Genomic DNA, 19,114 nt, shown 5'->3' on the forward strand with positions numbered 1-19,114 from the left:
CTTTCCCACAGATAAAGAAAAACAGGAAAAAGTCAGGCTCCAATTGGAGTTCACACCTTCTAGACCTAAATGCCTCTCATTGGAGGAAATATAGCGGTCAAGGTAAGTATTCCAGGTAAGTTTAATTTTTTTTTCTTTTGTGGGAAATGAGACCAACTGTGATAAATGACTACAAGACCATTAACATGGTAAGACCCACACAGGCTGTCATAAGAATGTAACTTAAATAAAGTAAGTGCTTAAAACACTCCTAACAACACTTCTGCAGTAAAACTAACTTTATTGTCACATCAAAAACAAGGGATAGCAAGTCAACATTCACTAATATCCTCTGAAGTTTAGCCCAAAAGAAGTTTTGGTGTTCAGTTTTCTGATCCACAGGTCCTCATGTCTCCTCCTCTGTCCCTCCATCCACGCCGCACAGGACTGCAATCTCAGGATACCCAGGGAGTTTGGTGAGTGGACTTGAAGATGTTTAACCAGAAGAGTATTCAATCTGTCTGCCTCAATGCTATATAAATGCTGTTTCCATCTCCCCACAAAAGTCTGCCCGTTTTACTGACATACATTAATGAACACTGTTCACAAACAATGCAATAAACGATATTTCCACTATTGAGTGTAAAATGATCCAAATTTGGAGCTCTAGCACCACCATGTGGATAAAACAGGTATTGTACTGCATTCAAGAAATGCTGATCTAAACTTCGCGTCCTTCCCTGTCGGTGGCCTCTAAGCCTGGTTCTGACCAACATATCTTTAAGGTTTTTGTTTTTCCTGTTGGCTACTATTATTCTACAGTTTTGAAAGGGGGATATATCAGTTAGAAATCTATTGAAATTCACTTTGAAGGAAGAATCTACTAAAAATCCAATTGCACCTGTTTACACCAGTTCACCAATATGTTCTGGGCTGTTTCTGGTGTCCAGTGGATGTTGTCCCCCACAGTATTAAATTGATCACCGGGAAGCGGGTTCAGTATCTGGAATCGTTTGATCGCAAAGTTATTGATGCTAGTCAGATTCTGTTGCTGTTCTTTTGGGAGCAAAGGTGAGAAATTAATTAGAGGAAAGAATATGTCGGCATTAGGGAAGACAGATTGTGCCCTTTTGTAGAGCATTCTTAATTGTTTGTTGGAGGTTTTATCTGCATCCTGGTCCCTGTTATTGATTCCTATTGATAAAATTACTAATTTGACATCTGGATGGACCGGTGTCTTTTCCAGAATCTGGAGAAAATGATAGAATGAGGCCCCTGGATAGCTGTCAATTTGTATATTGTCATTGTTGTAAGTTGGTATACGGTTTAGGTTGGAGTCCCCTAACAGCCAAATAGGTCGAGTCCCACGGAACGCCCAATCTATGATTTTTCTGCCCTTGCGGGCTTTATGATACGTTGGGTGACACTGGTTAATGCTTTCAACCTGTTGATCCTCCGTGACTGTCTGTCTCTCTTGTCTGTTTTCTGTTGTTACAGGGGCGGGGCCCTGGGAGGAGCCAGGTTTGGTTGGAGGAGCGGCCAGGTGGTCATTTTTGTGGTCAGATGGGGTCTTCATGCCTTTGTGTTTAGTCACACTGTGGTTTACAGACCCCCCCCCCCCCCCCCCCCCCCCCATCATCATGTTAAAGTTGTTTCCCACCAAGTTTGTTCGGCCGCTTACACTCCTTTCACCAATGGAGTTCAAGTCCATGCTTTGTGCTCCCCCAGGGGGCGTCCCTGCATCATTAGCTGAGGCCCTGGCAGCAGAAGAATAGGTTTTAGACAGATGGAACGAATGGGACTTAGTTGTAGCCACATTTTTCTGTAGATCGGATCTAATTTGTACCTCACTCCTATTTGCTTTATTTATAGGCTTTTTCCAATTTGTTGTGGGTTGAACAAAATCCTCGTCAATTTGAGGGATCACAGGCCTAACCTCAAGTCCCCCAGGTCTCTCCCCCTCCCCTAAAAACAACTCTGGATGTGAAGTCGAGAGGGGACAAAGAGCCTCATGAGGAGGACGCGATGGCGTAGGAGGCCTTTCATCCGTCGGTTTTGGATCAAGAGTGGATCCAGTGGACTGTTGGTCGTTATCAGGGACAACAGGAGAGATGACCCGATTTGGCAAAGTGTTACCGGTGATATTAAACTGTGGTAGTGGCACAGGGTCATCTAATAGAGGGGTCGATTGTGAATCCCGAGCAGTAGGGTTCCTCATGACCTGAACTTCAGGATACAGGGATGTTTCATTTAGTCTATATTAACCTGGCTCAAAGTTGGGAATTCCTGCTCATTCTCTAGGTCTAATTCCTCCGATGTTTCTTCTTCCAAAGATTCTACAAGCGGCGAGGGAACAGAGATGTCTGAGCCCTCCAATTGTTCAGTCAATAAAGATCTAGCTGCCACCAAAGTGTCTGCAGCTAATCTAGCTTTATAGTGTTTTGCCATCCAATTTGCTGCCACCTGAAAAGCTGTGTCGTCCCATGTTGTATATTGGTATTCTACCACAATTTTAGTGTAGTGTTGCTGCAATATGGAGAGGCTATTCTGTAGCCATGTCTGCGTGTTCAGGCTTATTGCCTCCCTAAGTTCCTCCGTGGGGGAGGAAGGTCTAATGAATGCTGTGAGTTTTGTTATCTGTCTGGCCATTCCCTTAGGGGGAATTTGAGTCAAGATAGCTTTATCAATGATGTTTTTATGGTGTATGGCCTGCATTAATTTGAAATAACTTTTTGCAGTCTGTCTAATATTTGCATTTAGAGGTTGATATACAGAATAACCGTTACGCTGTGAGCCTGTTTGTCCCCCCTCTCCCTCCCCCTCTGAAAGTTATTGTGATGTTTTCTGGCAGATGGGTTCCTCCTAACCTCCGCTGGAAGGTTGGATTGGGCCCGCTGGAACCTGTTGGAAAAATCCATAGTCAGTTAATGAGGCTCACCTGTGTTTGGGCCTCGGCTCCACTCCACCCTGGGTCTCCAACAGTTCTTTTTCTTTTTCTCCCGGTGTTGTGTCCGTGAATTTATCCAGGTAGAAGGAGTCCAAAGCACTCTGTTTGCAGGTTAAGTCCTGTCCCTTATCAAAAAGATGACAAAAGAAGGGAGAAGAAAAGAGGGGAGCCCTCCAGTCCACGGATTCTGGCCTCCGATCAATGGAAGTGTGATCTAAGCAGGCTTCTCCACAAGGTAAGACCTCACTGACATACTAAAAACCAAATATTTATTAATAAAATTTAAAAGAGGCTACAAAAGCCAATTGCGGATGAAATTAAGTCCAATAAAACAAATTCCTAGAAGTCCACAGGGTTGGAATTATATTCCACCCTCTGAGACCAAAAAGTTTTGTCAAAAAAGGCTCCGTTTGGGCCCAATACAACTTCTATCCCTTACGTTTCGCAGCCTGTTGCTGCTTCATCAGAGGGAGTCACAGCGGAGAATGGACAGGTGTGTTAATGAAGATCCTGGAGGTGGGAGTTAAGTCCCACCCCCAGGAGCTCATTGGTTCTTACCACTCTGGGTGTTACTTAGGTAACCCATCTGCCTGAATGAAAATAATTGTATAAAAGAGGAATAAAAAAAGCACACCAACTATAATGAAGATTAATTAATTACTGGGTAGGGGAGTGGGGCCCGTGAGGGAGTCTTAGGGCTGTCGCGGGCCAATGGGGAGAACCCGACACCGGGTAATATCCGGAGCAGGAACGTGATTGGGGAGAAAAAAGATATATATGTTTTTTTCAAAAAACAGCAAAAATAAAAACCATGTATAAGATGAAGGGCAATAGTCTATTGAATCCAGACTGGATTTAGGTGTTTCTGGTGGAGTGGGTTCCGTTCATGAATCATTCTGAAAAAAACAAAGGGAGGGGAAGAAAAGGGGAGGGGAGAGAGGGAGGAGGAGAGACAAATACCCCTGTTCCTATTATAATGGACCCCTGGTTGAGGTTAGGTAAGATGCTTTTTAAGTCGGTCTATCTAGACCTTGTAACTGTGCATCATGGAGAAGGGAATTAAAAATCAAGAGGGGAAAGAGGATTTTTATCCCTAATTTACCTCTGGTTGAGGTTAGGATTCTGTGTCCCGATCAGGGTTTATTCCTTTTAGGTGACAAGAGGAGGAGAAAGAAGAGGTATCAAAGCTACTTATGTTCACAGCATGTAATAATACTGACAGTCCAGGGCATTGTTAGCAATGTTAGCAGGGTTGGCAATTCAGACATATGTAATCAATATTAAACGTCTCTGACGTGGGCCACTGTCCGCAGTGTTGGGAAATCCATACCAGGCTGGAACGAGTCAAGGTAGGTGAGCATCCACGAGAAGACAGCAGATGCATCCTACTAATACTGACAGGACCAGGAGACTTCAGAAACCGAGCATCTTCTCTTCAGTGCCATCCTCTCCTGTCACCCTCTCTGTCCGCAGCTCTTTGAGTATGGGGTGGAGAAGGGCGCAGAGAAACCCTTATTACTAATTCGTATTATAATTCAATTTTCATGAAATATTCATATTCAGTATCGGTCCTTTTATATTATAACCATGTATCCACCCAGGCTCATGGTGGGGCAGGGCTCTGTCCTGGGATGCTTGAGTGAAAGGTAATGTACACCCGGGCCAGGTATCCAGTCTGTCAGAATTGTTTTCAATATTTGGTTCAAAAAAATGAGTGAAAACAAAAATCCAACTAGGATTCTTGCATATGATGAATGAAGTCTGTCTTTGACTGTATTGTCCAGCTGATCCATCAAACCCCCAGCAAGTGAACCTTATTCATGACATAACACCGCAACAATGTAAAAAATTAAACAGCAACAGTCTAAATGTAAAGTGCATTCTAAAGTCCTCTTCAATAAATTGTATGCAAAGAGTCATTCAGGTCACTACAGAACCCAGAGTCTTCATCATTAAATCTCTGGTTGCTTCATTTTTTCTATCCTATATCAGATATTTTAAAGGTTAGCTTAGGTAAAGTTCCACTGTCATTGTGAGGCAAAGTGATTTATGTGTGTGTGTGTGTGTGCGTGTCATGAACGGCTATAAAATGCCTTTAATTACAGAACAAAGCGGGGTTTGAGTTCGAGTTACGACAGACTGTCACTACTTGTAAATGGAATGCAGCCTTCCTGCGGCGGACAGCTAATAACAGGAATCGGACGCGGTCCACCCAAGTCCACAGCAACCACCATAGCAACCGCCTAGCATGACCTTAAAAACATATTCTGTCTTCATAACTATCAAAATCGTGAAATGATTTGCAAAGTGTGAAAGTGTTACAGCTGCAGAGAGCTATGGCGGTATCTATGGAAGCTGTTTACATAGCTAATAATATACGATGTAACCATGGAGACAGTCAGTCACGTGAGCTAGCGGTGCATGTTTACTACAGTAAATAAGGTGCACAGCGTCCACACTCTGCAGGGGGTAAAGACATTACTTCAATATTGTTTTATATTGATATATATTTGCCTTCTGTTGACCATCACCTCAGGTTCACCATTACAGTTTCAGCATACAAATGCACACTGTCTAAACACATTCAAAAACTCATGTCTCAGAAATAAGCACAGCTGTTCATGTTTGTCATTATAGTTTTATTTGTAAGAAAATTATGAACTTCATATTGTGTATCAAATAAAAGATCATTTCACAACTCTGAGTCGACAGAAACAGGTAACAGAAATGTCTCAGTGTAGTGTAAGATCATAAAGGAAAAACTAACATTTATGTGAAACTAATTGTAATAAAAAATGAGCAGGTGCTTTATAGATTTAAAAGAAAGAATCTGAAAACAACACTTTTTTGGTCTAAGTGATCAAAGTAGAAAACAGAACTGATGTTCAAGAACAAACCGTAGCTGCACTAACATTACACATCTCGATCGTTGTACTGAACAGACATGTTGCTTTTAAAACCACATGCAGTGTGTGACCATGACTGTTCACTGAGACCATGAACGCCACTTCGCTGAAGCATTCTTCTTCTTCTTCTTGCCATTAAAATGGAAGCAGAAAGAGCTGCTTTGATCTACTGAAAGGAAAAAGCAGAACATCTGAGCTGAAACCAGTCAGCTGAAATCATTAAGACAGGAACAATCATTCAATGCAGTGTCTCAGGTGGCTTAGCCACAGTGCGTAAATAGCTGTAACTTTTGATAGACGACTCAGACTCACATATTTATGGCTTTATCTTATAGAATTCAATATAAGATATAGGAGAGGTGGAGGAAGATCTCAGCCTGGGCGTCTATTGTCTTATGTAGTCTGGAAGATGAGTGGATGGTGGGGTGGGTGCAGTTTTCTCTGTGGTGGGGTTAGGTGGACTGTCCCGGGCTCTGTGGGGCCGGGAGGCGCTGCTGCACTGGGCCCCGGTCTGGATGGGCCTGGGCCCCCTTTCCCTGGCGGGTCGCGGAGTATGGGGGTGCCTACTGGGGTCAGCGGGGGAGCTGGCCCCAGGGAGGGGTCACTTGCCCCTCCCTTCCTTCCCTCCCCATCTCCAGCTGCCTCCCTCTTCCCGCTCCACCACAACCACCCACACATGCAGGACCTTGGAGTAGGGGTATGTCACCAGGGTGCAGAGGAGGCTACCCCCCCCTCCCCCTCTGTCCCCTTCTGGCTGCCTCTGCCTCAATTTTATCCTACAACTTAGACATTCACATTACTCACACTCTCATTACACATACATATAGGATCTTGGGGGTGGGCACGATACACGGAATCCAAAGTACCATCAGGGTGTACACCTCACCCCTGGCGTCGTTGCCCGCCTCTCAATTTTAAATACACGTAGACATTGAGGGCTAGCAGGAAGGACTATGCGCTTACCTGCTGCTCTCTGGCAGGTAGCTCCATGCCCTCCTGGGTTTTAAATGCACCTTAGAACACACATGCATCAACACTACAATGAGTGGGTGGAGGGAGGTTTGGAGTCTTCTCTCACCCCCATTCTCTGCGATCTGCTGGGGGCTAGGAGGAGGAGTTGGCCGTCCGACTGCGGTCTGGAGTGTGGGGCCTCCCTGCTGCTGCGGAGTCGGGGCGGTCTGCCTCCCCCCACCGCAGGGAAAAGGGAAACACCACCTGGTTCTGGGTGCAGTTCCCCCTTCCAGGGGCAAGGGTACCTAGACCCGGTTTGTAGAGTACGCTTGGGGAGTGTGATCGTGTGTACAGCGTCTCTTTATGTCTGTCTCCACGTTGGTTGAGTGTGGAGTAAGTGCATATGAGAGCATGAGGGTGGGAATGGATGTTTGTGTCTGTGTGTGCCTGTATGTCTGTGTCTATATGTCAGGTTGGGTATCAGACGCCACCTCTCTGGGGACATCTCAGGCCCTCCAAGGTTTGGAGGCCTATCTCCCCCCACCACCACTTCCCCTGCCAGTGGCGGACTCCCTCAGACATCGGTGCGTTGGTGGTTCTTTGTGTCTGGGGATGGGCATCCAGGTACACACCGGCTCACTCCTTGGCGGCCGCTTATCAGGGCCTGGAGCCTGGGGCTCGCTCGGGCCACTTCGGAGGTGGGGTGCCCCCGGCCTCTCGGCCTGGGGCTCGGTCACTCAGGCACAGCTGGCTGCCGGCAGAGCTCACGGGCGAGTCACTGCAACTCCCCCTGGCTTCTGCTCCGCGGCTGCTGAGTGAACCCTCATCTGGGACTCTCCTCAGCTCTTTCTGGGACAGTGGCGCGGCTGCCCCTCTGTTGGTCTTCCTTGGTCTCTTGTGTTCTGGGGGCCTCTGGATGTCTGGAGTTTTGATCTCCTCCATACCTGCTTCATACCCTGGAGGACGGGGCTGGGGGCCCCCACACCCTCTAGCAGATCATTACATGAAGGAACCTTTTAAAAAAACAAGCGCGTCCATGCTCACAGGTGTACACACGGGTGATCACACCCACAAAAAAAAAGAAAAGAAAAAAAAAGAAAAAAGAATTCAATATCCCCGTGCTGGGCAAGCAGGTTTTGCAGCTGTTTGAGCTAAGATTTTCAAGTTATTCACATAATGAAAACTTATACTTTGTTTCGGTCGAGTTCCCCATTCAAATGCATGTGCGTTTCTCACTGTTACATGCATTTGAATGGGGAACTCGACCGAAACAAAGTATAGGTTTTCATTATGTGAATAACTTGAAAATCTTAGCTCAAACAGCTGCAAAACCTGTTTGCCCAGCACGGGGATATTGAATTCTATAAGATAAAGCCATAAATATGTGTGTCTGAGGCGTCTATCAAAAGTTACAGCTATTTATATGAAGTTGTACAAAAACGCTTTATTTCGTCAAGACAGTGCGTTTCTGACTATTACATGCATTTGAATGGGGAACTCGCCCGAAACAAAGTATAGGTTTTCATTATGTGAATAACTTGAAAATCTTAGCTCAAACAGCTGCAAAACCTTTTTGCCCAGCACAGGGATATAGAATTTTATAAGATAAAGACATAAATATGTGAGTCTGCGTCGTCTATCAAAAGTTACAGCTATTTATATGAAGTTGTACAAAAACACTTTATTTCGCCGAGACAGTGCGTTTCTGGCGATTTCAATTCATTTGAATGGGGAACTCGCCCGAAACAAAGTATAGGTTTTCATTATGTGAATAACTTGAAAATCTTAGCTCAAACAGCTGCAAAACCTGTTTGCCCAGCACGGGGATATTGAATTCTATAAGATAAAGCCATAAATATGTGAGTCTGAGTCGTCTATCAAAAGTTACAGCTATTTATATGAAGTTGTACAAAAACGCTTTATTTCTCCGAGACAGTGCGTTTCTTGCGATTTCAATTCATTTGAATGGGGGACTCGCCCGAAACAAAGTATAGGTTTTCATTATGTGAATAACTTGAAAATCTTAGCTCACACAGCTGCAAAACCTGTTTGCACAGCACGGGGATATTGAAGTAACCATTGTCCTTAATGTAAATATGTAAGAAAAATTTGTGTATGTTTCTGTTCTGTGTACTGTGTGTTTTTTTAATGTGTCTTTTTGGCTGCTGTTACAACCCTTGTGGGACAATTAAAGGATTATTCTATTCTATTCTATTCTATTCTAATTAAGATTAAGGAACTGACCTCCCAGCCCATTGTTCCTTCAGTGGGCTGGTTTCAGTCATTATGCAAATGTGCTGTTTATAAGATTGGAGAAACCTGCAGTCAGCTGAAACTGAAGAAGTCACTTGGATGAGTGACGAAACATTTCTCCCACTGAAAACGTTACATCCAGATGAACAGAATCAACTTTTGGAGATTTACTTACCAGGATGATTGAGAATGCATCGAGACTAATTCTGTTTACTGAATCTTCGGTCAATTTTTAAAATTAATTAAATATTCATTTGTTTTAATTTGTATCAAATATTTCACTTTTTATTGCTTAAAAATTTTATTTGATAAAAATGTAGATTTTTATCAAACACACTGAGTCTTAAAGACTCATAAAAACTCATGCATCAAATATGATACACTAGGGGTTAAAATGTCAAATCTAAATGACTTAGTGACAAAAACTGAGGTAGTGTGCTCTTCATCAGGGATGTTTGAGAATAAATTGATTGAATTGAAATTATCTGCATTAGAAATTATCATCATTAGCCTTGGAATATCAGAAAACAATCCACCAAGTGTCACAAAGTCAACTCGACTATTACAAGCAAAAATTAAAAGAAAACTCATCAATCACTGTGTCATTCTAACTATGGCTGTTCAACAAAAACAAACAAACAATAGAAAAAACAACTTTGAGGTCCTTCATGTTGCAGTTCTAAAAATTTGATTTCAATTCATCTATGATGTACAAAAGAGTACTTGACTTCTGAGTAATTTGTAATATTAAACTCAAAACCCTGAGGCAAGCTTAGCAAAAATGTTAAGCAGTTTAGTGTCATATTAATTTTAATTAGTTTAACATGAACTGTTCAATATCTTTAAATAGTCTACAGTCACACTTTACTTTTTGCTGTTGTGGTATATGAAAGCACAGCCTTCACTGTAGTCTTGCTCTTTGTAGTCCCAGAGATCCCAGAAGTGGAGTTCTTGTCCATTGGGCCAATACCAGTGCCAAGGCCTCTGATCCTGGATTCTCAGATCAATCCATGCAATTGAGTTAAGTCCTCATTTTCTATATCTGACTGTCTATAGATAGTGGCCAAGTCTCCACCTAAACTACTGGAAAAAAACAAGTTTTAATTGCACTTTCATCTGCCATTATAGTAAGTTTATGAATACTTCCTATTTCCTTCATTGGAAACAATTTTAAAAAATGTTTAGTTGAGATTATCTTTCATTACACTGTTAACCTTTGCTGTATTTTTCACAGTAAAATACCACAAAATGCCCAGTAACTTACCTGAAAACATTTCTACAGTTAATTACTGTAATTTGCTTTGCATTATGGGTATATTAAGGTTTTTTACATTTACTTACTGTATTTTTTAAAATTGCGGTAGTAGTTATACCTACTGTTAACACATTAGCAGTAGTGCTACTGTATTATGTGATTTGAATGGTTCATCATACTGTTTGTGTATTTTTACTCTTTCAGTGGTTGGTTGCAATAGTGCATTACATTTTAACTCTTTCACTGCCAACCATTTCCAGATTTTCCTCCAACCTATGCCATTTGTCAGTATGATACCAGTGAAAGTATTATGGTTTTGACTTTTTAGGGGACTTGCCTGTGTGTAAGGTTCAAGAATTCTGATCATTCTGTGCACAGCTGCATGCAGTTGTATGCACATGCACAGCTGCTGCAAATGTGTGCTTGCCACTGCGTTGCCAAAGGCGAACTTCAGTCAGTGGAGAATATTGTAATAATTTGGCGGAGGCTTCTCAGTCGAGCAGTAACTGAATTGCTCATTTACATGTACAGAACTCTTCTGGGAACTAGTCAACCCAACTTAGTGAAACACACACTGAATGCATGCTGGCCCCGCCCACCCACCTACCTCTACCAACCACCAACCACCACTCCATATCCTGACTGACATGACCTGTGATCCAGTGATTGACAGGAGAGGAAAGACAGGCCAACTTTGTTAACTCTTCGTTACGATATGCTCGAGAGGACAAAAGATTTTGCACCTCGTTATTGTTGGACCTCTGTGTGGAAACTGCAAACGGGACGTCATAAGGTAATGCAAAGGACTCTCCTACCTAACATACTCGTTTATTAATTTTTAAGAGCATATATATTTTTTGTGTGTGTGGGGGGGAGGGGGGGCTTAAATTCGGTGTTAGCTTGGTCGAAATAGCACATTAGCTGAATTATTCTGGAAAAAATAGGTTGTGTGTGTTTTTTTCTTTTCTTATTCAAATAAATATTTAGACATATATTTTCCACGGAGAGGGGCGAGGAACACAGGCGCAACGACAGTCTTTGTCTTTTTCCCGCCGAGTGTGGTGCATTGTCCTCCTGCGCTTCTGTTCTATGACTATTGAGAAGCTGGCCACGCTAACAGTGGGACATTTAGCTTCAGCTAAAGCAGCAGGTAAAAATACACATTTAATAAGAATAAAGTAAGACAACTTTTTTTTTTGGAAATTTAGAGACTGCTAAAACAATCTTATCCAGTTTTGAGCTTGCTCATGTAGGTTAGCCTGCTTTATTTAATTTTGTGTGAGCTGCAGTACACAACATTAAAAAGTTAATGTAACGTTAGGTTGGTGGCGCGAGGAACTCCAACCTAAGTTTAATATTTATTATTTTTTTAAGTGGGAAGGGGAGCATGTTTTTTTTTTCCTTTAATACAACGTCTTCCAGGGTCTTTTTCATATGAAAACCATGTAACGTCTGTGTTAGGTTGGTCAAAAGGGAATTAGTTGAATTATTCTGGAAAAGATGGGTTGTGTGTTTTTTTTTCTTTTATTTGCTTATGTAAATATATTTTTCAAGGGTTAAATAAATGCAACATTAAATTAACAGTTGTCTCTCTGTCTTTTCCCGCCCAGTGTGGTGCATTGCTGTCCTCCTGCCCTTGCTGGCCGCGCTGACAGTGGGATGTAGGACAGTTTTTCCAATTTCATTGTACTACTGTACTATGTATGACTGTGCAATGACAATAAAGAGTTATCTTATCTTATCTTATCTTATCTTATCTTATCTTATCTTATCTTATGTAGCCTCAGTTCTTTGACAGACAAGACAAAACAGCAGGTAAAAAGACATATTTAGTGAGAATAAAGGTAGACAACATTTTTTTGGAAATTCAAATTCAGACACATGCAGCCATGTACAGGTGTAAATTTTGTGGTGTTTTTTGTTCAGAATTAAGACAATTTTGTTATCATACGAAGAAACATCAGCACACAGCTAATTATCGATTCACATGTGGAATAGAGCAATGTCCTTCTTCCTATCGAACATTTTCTGCATTCAGATCCCATATGCACAGGAACCACCGCTATCGCGGGGCTCAGACTAAACACACCCATTTTAAAGGAAATCTTGCTTGTGGAGTTGAGGCATGTTTCTATGTGGCAGAGAATTTTTCAGCATTATGCACTCACTTGAGATTTCATATTAAAGATGGCAAGAAAGTTGTCTGCCCTTATGATGACTGCCACAAACATTTCAGAGTGCGCTCATCTTTTGCCACACATTTATCCAGGAAACATAAGCCGGTGATAACAACTCAGGTGTCAACTCTCCCCGAAAATATAGACTGTACTCAGCCTTCTGAGGAGAATCTGACTCCAACTCCATGTGATCATCTAGAGGAGTGTGATAATCAACAAGAGACATTTTTACATAATTTGGCTCTTTTCTACCTGAAAATGCAAGCCAAGATGCTGTTGCCAGCGAGCACAATACAGTGTATTCTTGATGGATTTCAGCATGTCCATAGCACTTCTATGGCAGATGTTTTTGACAAGTTGAAGGGCAAGCTTTCTGAGCTAGACATACCACAAACTGAGATAGAAATGATTATTCAAAATCTCTCTAAAGAGGATGTCTTCACAATATACAACAAAGGAATACTCAGATCTGACAAAACAAGGAGAACATTTTACAAGCAGTATTTTGACTATGTTGAACCCACCCAGATTTATCTGGGAAGTGATGCTGCTGGAAAGGAATGCTTTTGCCAGTACATTTCCATCAAAGAGACATTAAAATCACTCCTTAGACAGTCAAGTGTTAAAGAGCAATATCACCAATCCAAAAATCATACCTCTTCCAACATGGTTGTAGAGGATGTGGCAGATGGAAGAAATGTAAAAGAAAATGCTCTGTTAAAAGACAATCCTTCTTCATTGTCCATCATCCTTTACCAGGATGGATTTGAGGTTGTGAATCCTCTTGGGTCAGGGAAGAAAAAACATAAAGTTTTTGGGGTTTACATGAGTCTAGGTGAGGTCCAGCCACACAATCGCTCTTCAGTTGATCCCATGCAGTTGGTGATGCTGTGCAGAGAAAGGGACTTCAAGACATTTGGTCAGGAGAAAGTTTTCTCAAGTATTATCACAGACCTTAAAGATCTAGAAGATACAGGGATTGAGACAGATGATGGAAATACCCTCAAAGCGGCCTTGATTTCCATTTGTGGAGATAATCTTGGTTCACACTGTTTAGGTGGTTTCACTGAAAACTTCAGTTGTAGTACGCATTTTTGTAGATACTGCTTGATTGAAAGGACAGACTTTGAAAAGACACCACTAAAGCTTGGTCCAAAAAGAACCATCACTGGTCACAAGGAGAGTGTACAACAGCTATCCACCACTGACCAAGACATGGTACAGGGGGTAAAGTTTGACTCACCTTTCAATTCTCTGAAATATTTTCATGTCTGTACTGGGCTTCCCCCATGTTTGGGTCATGATTTATTTGAAGGTGTAGTCTCTAATGACTTGGCATTGTACATCAGTCATTTAGTGAAACAGGAAAAGCATTTCACTTATGCACAACTAAACAGGTCGATCACACAGTTTAAATACTCAGGGAATGATAGTCTCAGTAAACCATGTGAGGTTAAGGAGTGTGGCAAAAAACTTTCTGGTTCTGCAGCACAGAACTGGTGTCTGTTGCGACTGTTGCCATTGTTGGTTGGTGACAGGATAAAAAATCCTGAGGACAGTCAGGTCTGGCAACTTTATCTACAGCTCAAGGAAATGGTTGAGCTCATATGTGCTCCCAAGATCCATCATGACCAGATTGCATACCTTAAGATAATAACAGAGGAGTATGTTCATTCAAGACACACAATTTTCCCTAATCACCCACTCAAGCCCAAGCATCACTATTTACTGCACTATAGTGACCTCTTTTTGCACTTTGGGCCTCTTATTCGCTTGTGGACTCTCCGGTTCGAGAGTAAGCATTCGTATTTCAAGGAATGCGCCCGGAAACTGCACAACTTTGTTCACCTTTGTAAAACACTGGCAGAAAGGCACCAGCTGCTTCAGGCGTACCTCAGCAGTGGACCATTGTTTGCTCCAGCAGTTCAAGCAGTTGGTGAAACTAGTGAATATGATGAGCAGTTGTACAATGGTCTAATTCAGGAGTCTGTCAGGACAGCTGGCTTGATGAAAGAAACAACGTCAGAGGTATCAGCAGTAGTTTACAAAGGAACAAAATATTGCAAAGGGCTTGTTGTTGCTATGGGTCATGATGAATGTGGCCACATCTTTGGAAAAATCTCAGTGATCCTCATCAGTCACAAACAAGTACACTTTGTTTTGGACATCCTTCAATCTGTGATACTGATCAACCTTGGACTTCACTGTCTACACAATTCTGAAAAAAGATTCATATGTGTTCAAGCAGACAGTTTGTTTGATTACTACCCTCTGCCAGTGTATATCGCTTCAGGTTTAACCGTTGTATCTTTGCATCATTCAATATCATCCTCTTAATTCATTGCAGATATGGACAGCGGCAGCCTACATCATGAAATTAACCTGGCATTACCTGACCTGCATGAAGAGACAAAGAGGGCAGTTATTGAGCACCTGACAGACATTATTGGTGTTAGAAACAGAGAAGATCTCCTGTTTGTTGAGCCTGATGATATCAAGCCTTTCTTGACACCAATTCAAAGTCGAAGACTTGTTCAAGTATTCAGAAAAGGTGAGAATGCATTAATGTCATAAATGGTTGCAGTCCTATCTTGAAAATAGTTGTAAATTAGTTATTTTGAGAGTTATTTTGAAATTGTTATAGCGTTCAAAACTAAAACTAGCTTTCATTGCCATTGGTATTATTTCTCCAACACTCTTGCTTTTGTGTCTTATATAAGAGTATTACTCAATAAATACTCCAAAAAACCCATCTGTACATAGTTAATGTGGAATTGTTCTGCTGTGTTTATGTGTGTGTGTGTGTGTGTGTGTGTGTGTGAATATCGACGACCAAGTGGAGTCTGGCTCTTCAAACAACCCAAAGGAACCTGAAACCACCTGCTCAACAACTGTGCAAATGCCACTACAGGGTAATTCACTCTGTTCTGCACAAGCATCAGGTCAACTCCCTTCCACACAACCAAATGTAAGCAACACCTCCTGGATCAGCAATTTTTCAGTTCCCTGGGAGAAGATGCCAACAAGACTTTCACAGGCCTTGGCAACTGGTGGAATGGCTCACCCAGAAGACAGGAGAATAATGATTAGGACTGTTGTAGAAGGAATGCGAGTACACTGCCCCAACCCTAACAGAGCTGCTTGTGGGGAGGTAGCTAGAGCTATTGTATCTAAGTATCCCGCTACCTTTGCAGATAAGACTGCAGAAGGTGAGCAATTAGGCTGTGGTTATTATTCCCTACTCAAACAGCTTAAGTCTTACCTCATAAGACTTTGTTGTTACACTTTCTCTTACCGTACACTACTAAATCTCCATTTGCACTATTTGCCTATTTGCACTACTCTGCCTGGTTTACACTCAATGTCACTTACCCATTATATTGTATATTATATAGCTTTCTTGTTATATGTAAAATTGTATTTATTTAAATTTTTACTTTTTAATTATTTTACTTGCATTTTTAATCACTTTTATATTTAAATATATTTAAATGTTCATTTGCTATTTATCTAGGGATTGAGAGTAACGCAATTTCTATTCTCTGTATGTCCTGTACATGTGGCAGAATCGACAAATAAAGTTGACTTTGACTTTGACTTTGACTTTAAAACAAGAGTTGAACATGTAAATAGAGACAATGTCAGCAGCAGAATCCGGCAGCCAAGGAAAAGGTCTACCAGGGAAAACAATGAGGGTGATGTTGCCATCAAAAGGGGGAGATCTGAACTTGATAGCTATGGTTGCATCAACTGGCAACCCACAACCCTACCAGAAGGAGAAACGACTGAAACTTTGGAGACAAAAAGACAGACTATGTCAACTGTCTTCAGATCAGCAGGTCCTCAAGCAATTGAAACAACAGATGTAAATACTTATATGTCTTTGACTTATATTTACCAGAGGCACATGCTTAATTCTTGGCCTGCCCCCACCTTATGTGAGGTTCAAGAGCATTGGCCATTTCTTTTTACTAAAAGAGGCCTCTGCACTCACTTCCACACACTCACAGATATTGAGGTAGAGACACGTCTCAGTGAAGCCCTTCTTACGAAAGGAAGGAGAATTTTGAACTTCTTTCAAAGCCAGAGACTTCAGTGGAACAAGGAGATTGAACATCTGCTACGTGAGTGCGACAGTGCAAAGCTGAACCACAACCAGATCGCCACAGCAGCCATCCTCCTTCTGATGAAGTACTTCCAAGAAAAAGAGGACTCAATCTTCATCTTGGCTGACGTAATTATATTTAAAATTTTACACATGCACTATCAATACTGTCAACATAAACAAAGGAAAAATATTTCAATGATTTTGGGTATCATCATTCAAATCAGTTCGTTTTGTGTTTTAAAGGCTTTTTCCACCAAGATGTCTGTTGAGAGAGAGATGACCTTACCCATCACACCAAGGGTAATAGCGCTTGGTAAGTAAATAGTTTCAATCCTCTTGTAATATTTTTGTAAAAAATCTATGTAATTATTGTGGTATTTGTACCCACAACAACTTACTTAACAGGGGTTTGTCTGTTTTATATTGTATAAAAATAGAATACACACAGTTTGCTGCTGTTTCTCTTATTATTTATTATACACAATGACCAACAGGAAAAAACAACCTAACATTTCAGCACAGGCCAAAATGCAAAGACATAAGGCAGTTTTTTCCTGTAATTGATCATAATTTTCATTAGATAATAAATAATAAGAGAAATAGCAGCAAACTGTGTGGATTCTATTTTTGTACAGTGTGAGGCCTGCTATCCAGCATTCTTTTGGAAACCTTATTTGTAAGGGTGAGCACATTGTCTTATTGGACTCTTGTCTGTTTTTAGGGAATAATTTCATGTCTGCAAGCCGCTGGATGATCAGTTTGGAGGGCAAGGTATTTTATGAGCCTGAGCAGATGCATGACTTTGCCAGCACCCTTGCTGTCTTCTTTGCGTCATACTACGTTTTCAACCTTGAGTATCAGGAGTCAGCGTCCATCACACTGGAGATAATACAGAGGTAAATACTTTACACCATTTAAGAATGAAATATATGTGATAGCTTGACTACAGTTGCAGAAACATATAGGTGATTGCTGTAACGTATGTTTTAATTTTGAAATTAAAGCAGCCTTTTTTCCGTTAAAAGGTTCTTTGTGAGGATCAATCCAGACATGGGAACAAAATGCCCTGCAAAACTTGGTACAAGCCGCAAGACAGGTCGTGTCGTAAAGAGGAAGGTTACAAGCATCAGCCCTCGGATCACCACCTTCCTCCAGCGGCTCTCTGAGTTTGAATGGCGGACTTCCAACTAGGTAAGAACAGAGATGATAATATCTTTTACATAGCTGATAATTATATACATACTGTACACACATCCATACAACAGTATGAATGAGCTCAGACAGATGTGAACAAGTGAATAACCTGAGCAAACATGAATATTGATGATGTGTCTTTGACAGGTGGTGATGAAGACTACGCTGAACCCGACCATCCTGGTAACGGAAATCTAAATCCCATGTCACATTCTATTTCCTGGGACCCACTGATAATTATTACATTTTGTAAATGATTTTTGTTTTACAATTGTAATAGTTTATTTAATGTTCATGCTGGTGGGTTTGTCCTGTTTTTAGTGGAATGAAAAACAGTTTTCCTTAAAAAAAATCAGACAGAAAGGTGAAGGACTGTGTAGTTTTCATGTACGCTTCTATTTATTTTGGTTATTGGCATTGTTTTTATTCAGTTGAAAAATGTTTTTCTTGTTAAAAAAAATATCAACAATAAATGTTGGTTTAATTCACTATTCTGAGACTACTTTATTGAATTATATTGTTTTTTGTAAATGTTCTTATATTGAATATGAATGTTAATATTATTTTATATGCTGTAAAACACAATTACAGTCTAAACAAATTATACTGTACACAATTACAGTGTTATACCATAAACCACATTTGCAGTACAGTGATACTATAAAACTTAATCACGGTAAGTCTTTCTAACTGTAAACCACGTTTACAGTAAAGCTATTATACTGTAATATATGTTTACAGTAAAGTGGTTGAACTGTAAAACATCACAACAGTAAAGATACTGTAGATCAGTAATTACAGTAACTTACTGGCAACACTATTGCCAGTAAGTTAATGTAAAAATACAATAAAATGTCTAACAGTGTATCATTAATATTAAAGAGCACATAAAACAATGAAGTAATCCAGCATTCTTAATAGTTAGCAAATAAAATGCCATTTCATTCAAGAGCATGAATACACTTTTCATTTAATATAACATTACATGTACAATAGCATACATACACAGGTGTATGCATGCTAGACTCAGTATCCTACATACATACACCTGTGTACTACAGCACCTCATTGTTTACCCCATGGTACAGTATGGTATGCATAACCATTACAAAACATTTAGCCAAGAAAAGCATAATTTTACTAGTTCATAGCTTAAGGAGTAACATTTTCCCTTTTGTTTTCACCTTCCAGAGGCAGCTGCTACAGCCAATTGACGAGTTTTTTCTTTTTCTGGTTTTCCTGTCAGTTGGTTTGAAGGTGAGGGACCTGGCACACCGATTTAACATACACCAGTCCACAGTGAGCCGCATTATTGCAACATGGACAAATTTTCTTGCCACTGCA

General features: G+C 40.9%; 1 protein-coding gene across 3 annotated transcripts; it reads left to right on the forward strand.

The window, feature by feature from the left end:
• Positions 1–12,525: 12,525 nt before the first annotated feature.
• Positions 12,526–17,494, forward strand: LOC113031336 (uncharacterized). Of its 3 annotated transcripts, none has more exons than XM_026183316.1 (5): positions 13,534–15,019; positions 15,306–15,723; positions 16,078–16,702; positions 16,820–16,889; positions 17,298–17,494. In XM_026183316.1, the coding sequence occupies exons 1-5, from the start codon at positions 14,818–14,820 to the stop codon at positions 17,474–17,476; spliced, it is 1,494 nt and encodes a 497-aa protein (XP_026039101.1). In that variant the 5' UTR covers positions 13,534–14,817; the 3' UTR covers positions 17,477–17,494. The 3 variants fall into 3 exon arrangements, 2 of the variants coding, with proteins under 2 accessions (XP_026039101.1, XP_026039102.1); XM_026183317.1 differs by having other exon boundaries at positions 14,808–15,019; positions 16,820–16,876; positions 17,298–17,360; XR_003273717.1 differs by lacking the exons at positions 16,078–16,702; positions 16,820–16,889; positions 17,298–17,494 and having other exon boundaries at positions 12,526–15,019; positions 15,306–15,649.
• The last annotated feature ends 1,620 nt before the right edge of the window (positions 17,495–19,114 follow it).

The sequence above is a fragment of the Astatotilapia calliptera genome, chromosome 11 (genome assembly GCF_900246225.1).
Source record: "Astatotilapia calliptera chromosome 11, fAstCal1.2, whole genome shotgun sequence".
In the NCBI taxonomy this organism is placed as follows: Eukaryota; Metazoa; Chordata; class Actinopteri; order Cichliformes; family Cichlidae; genus Astatotilapia; species Astatotilapia calliptera.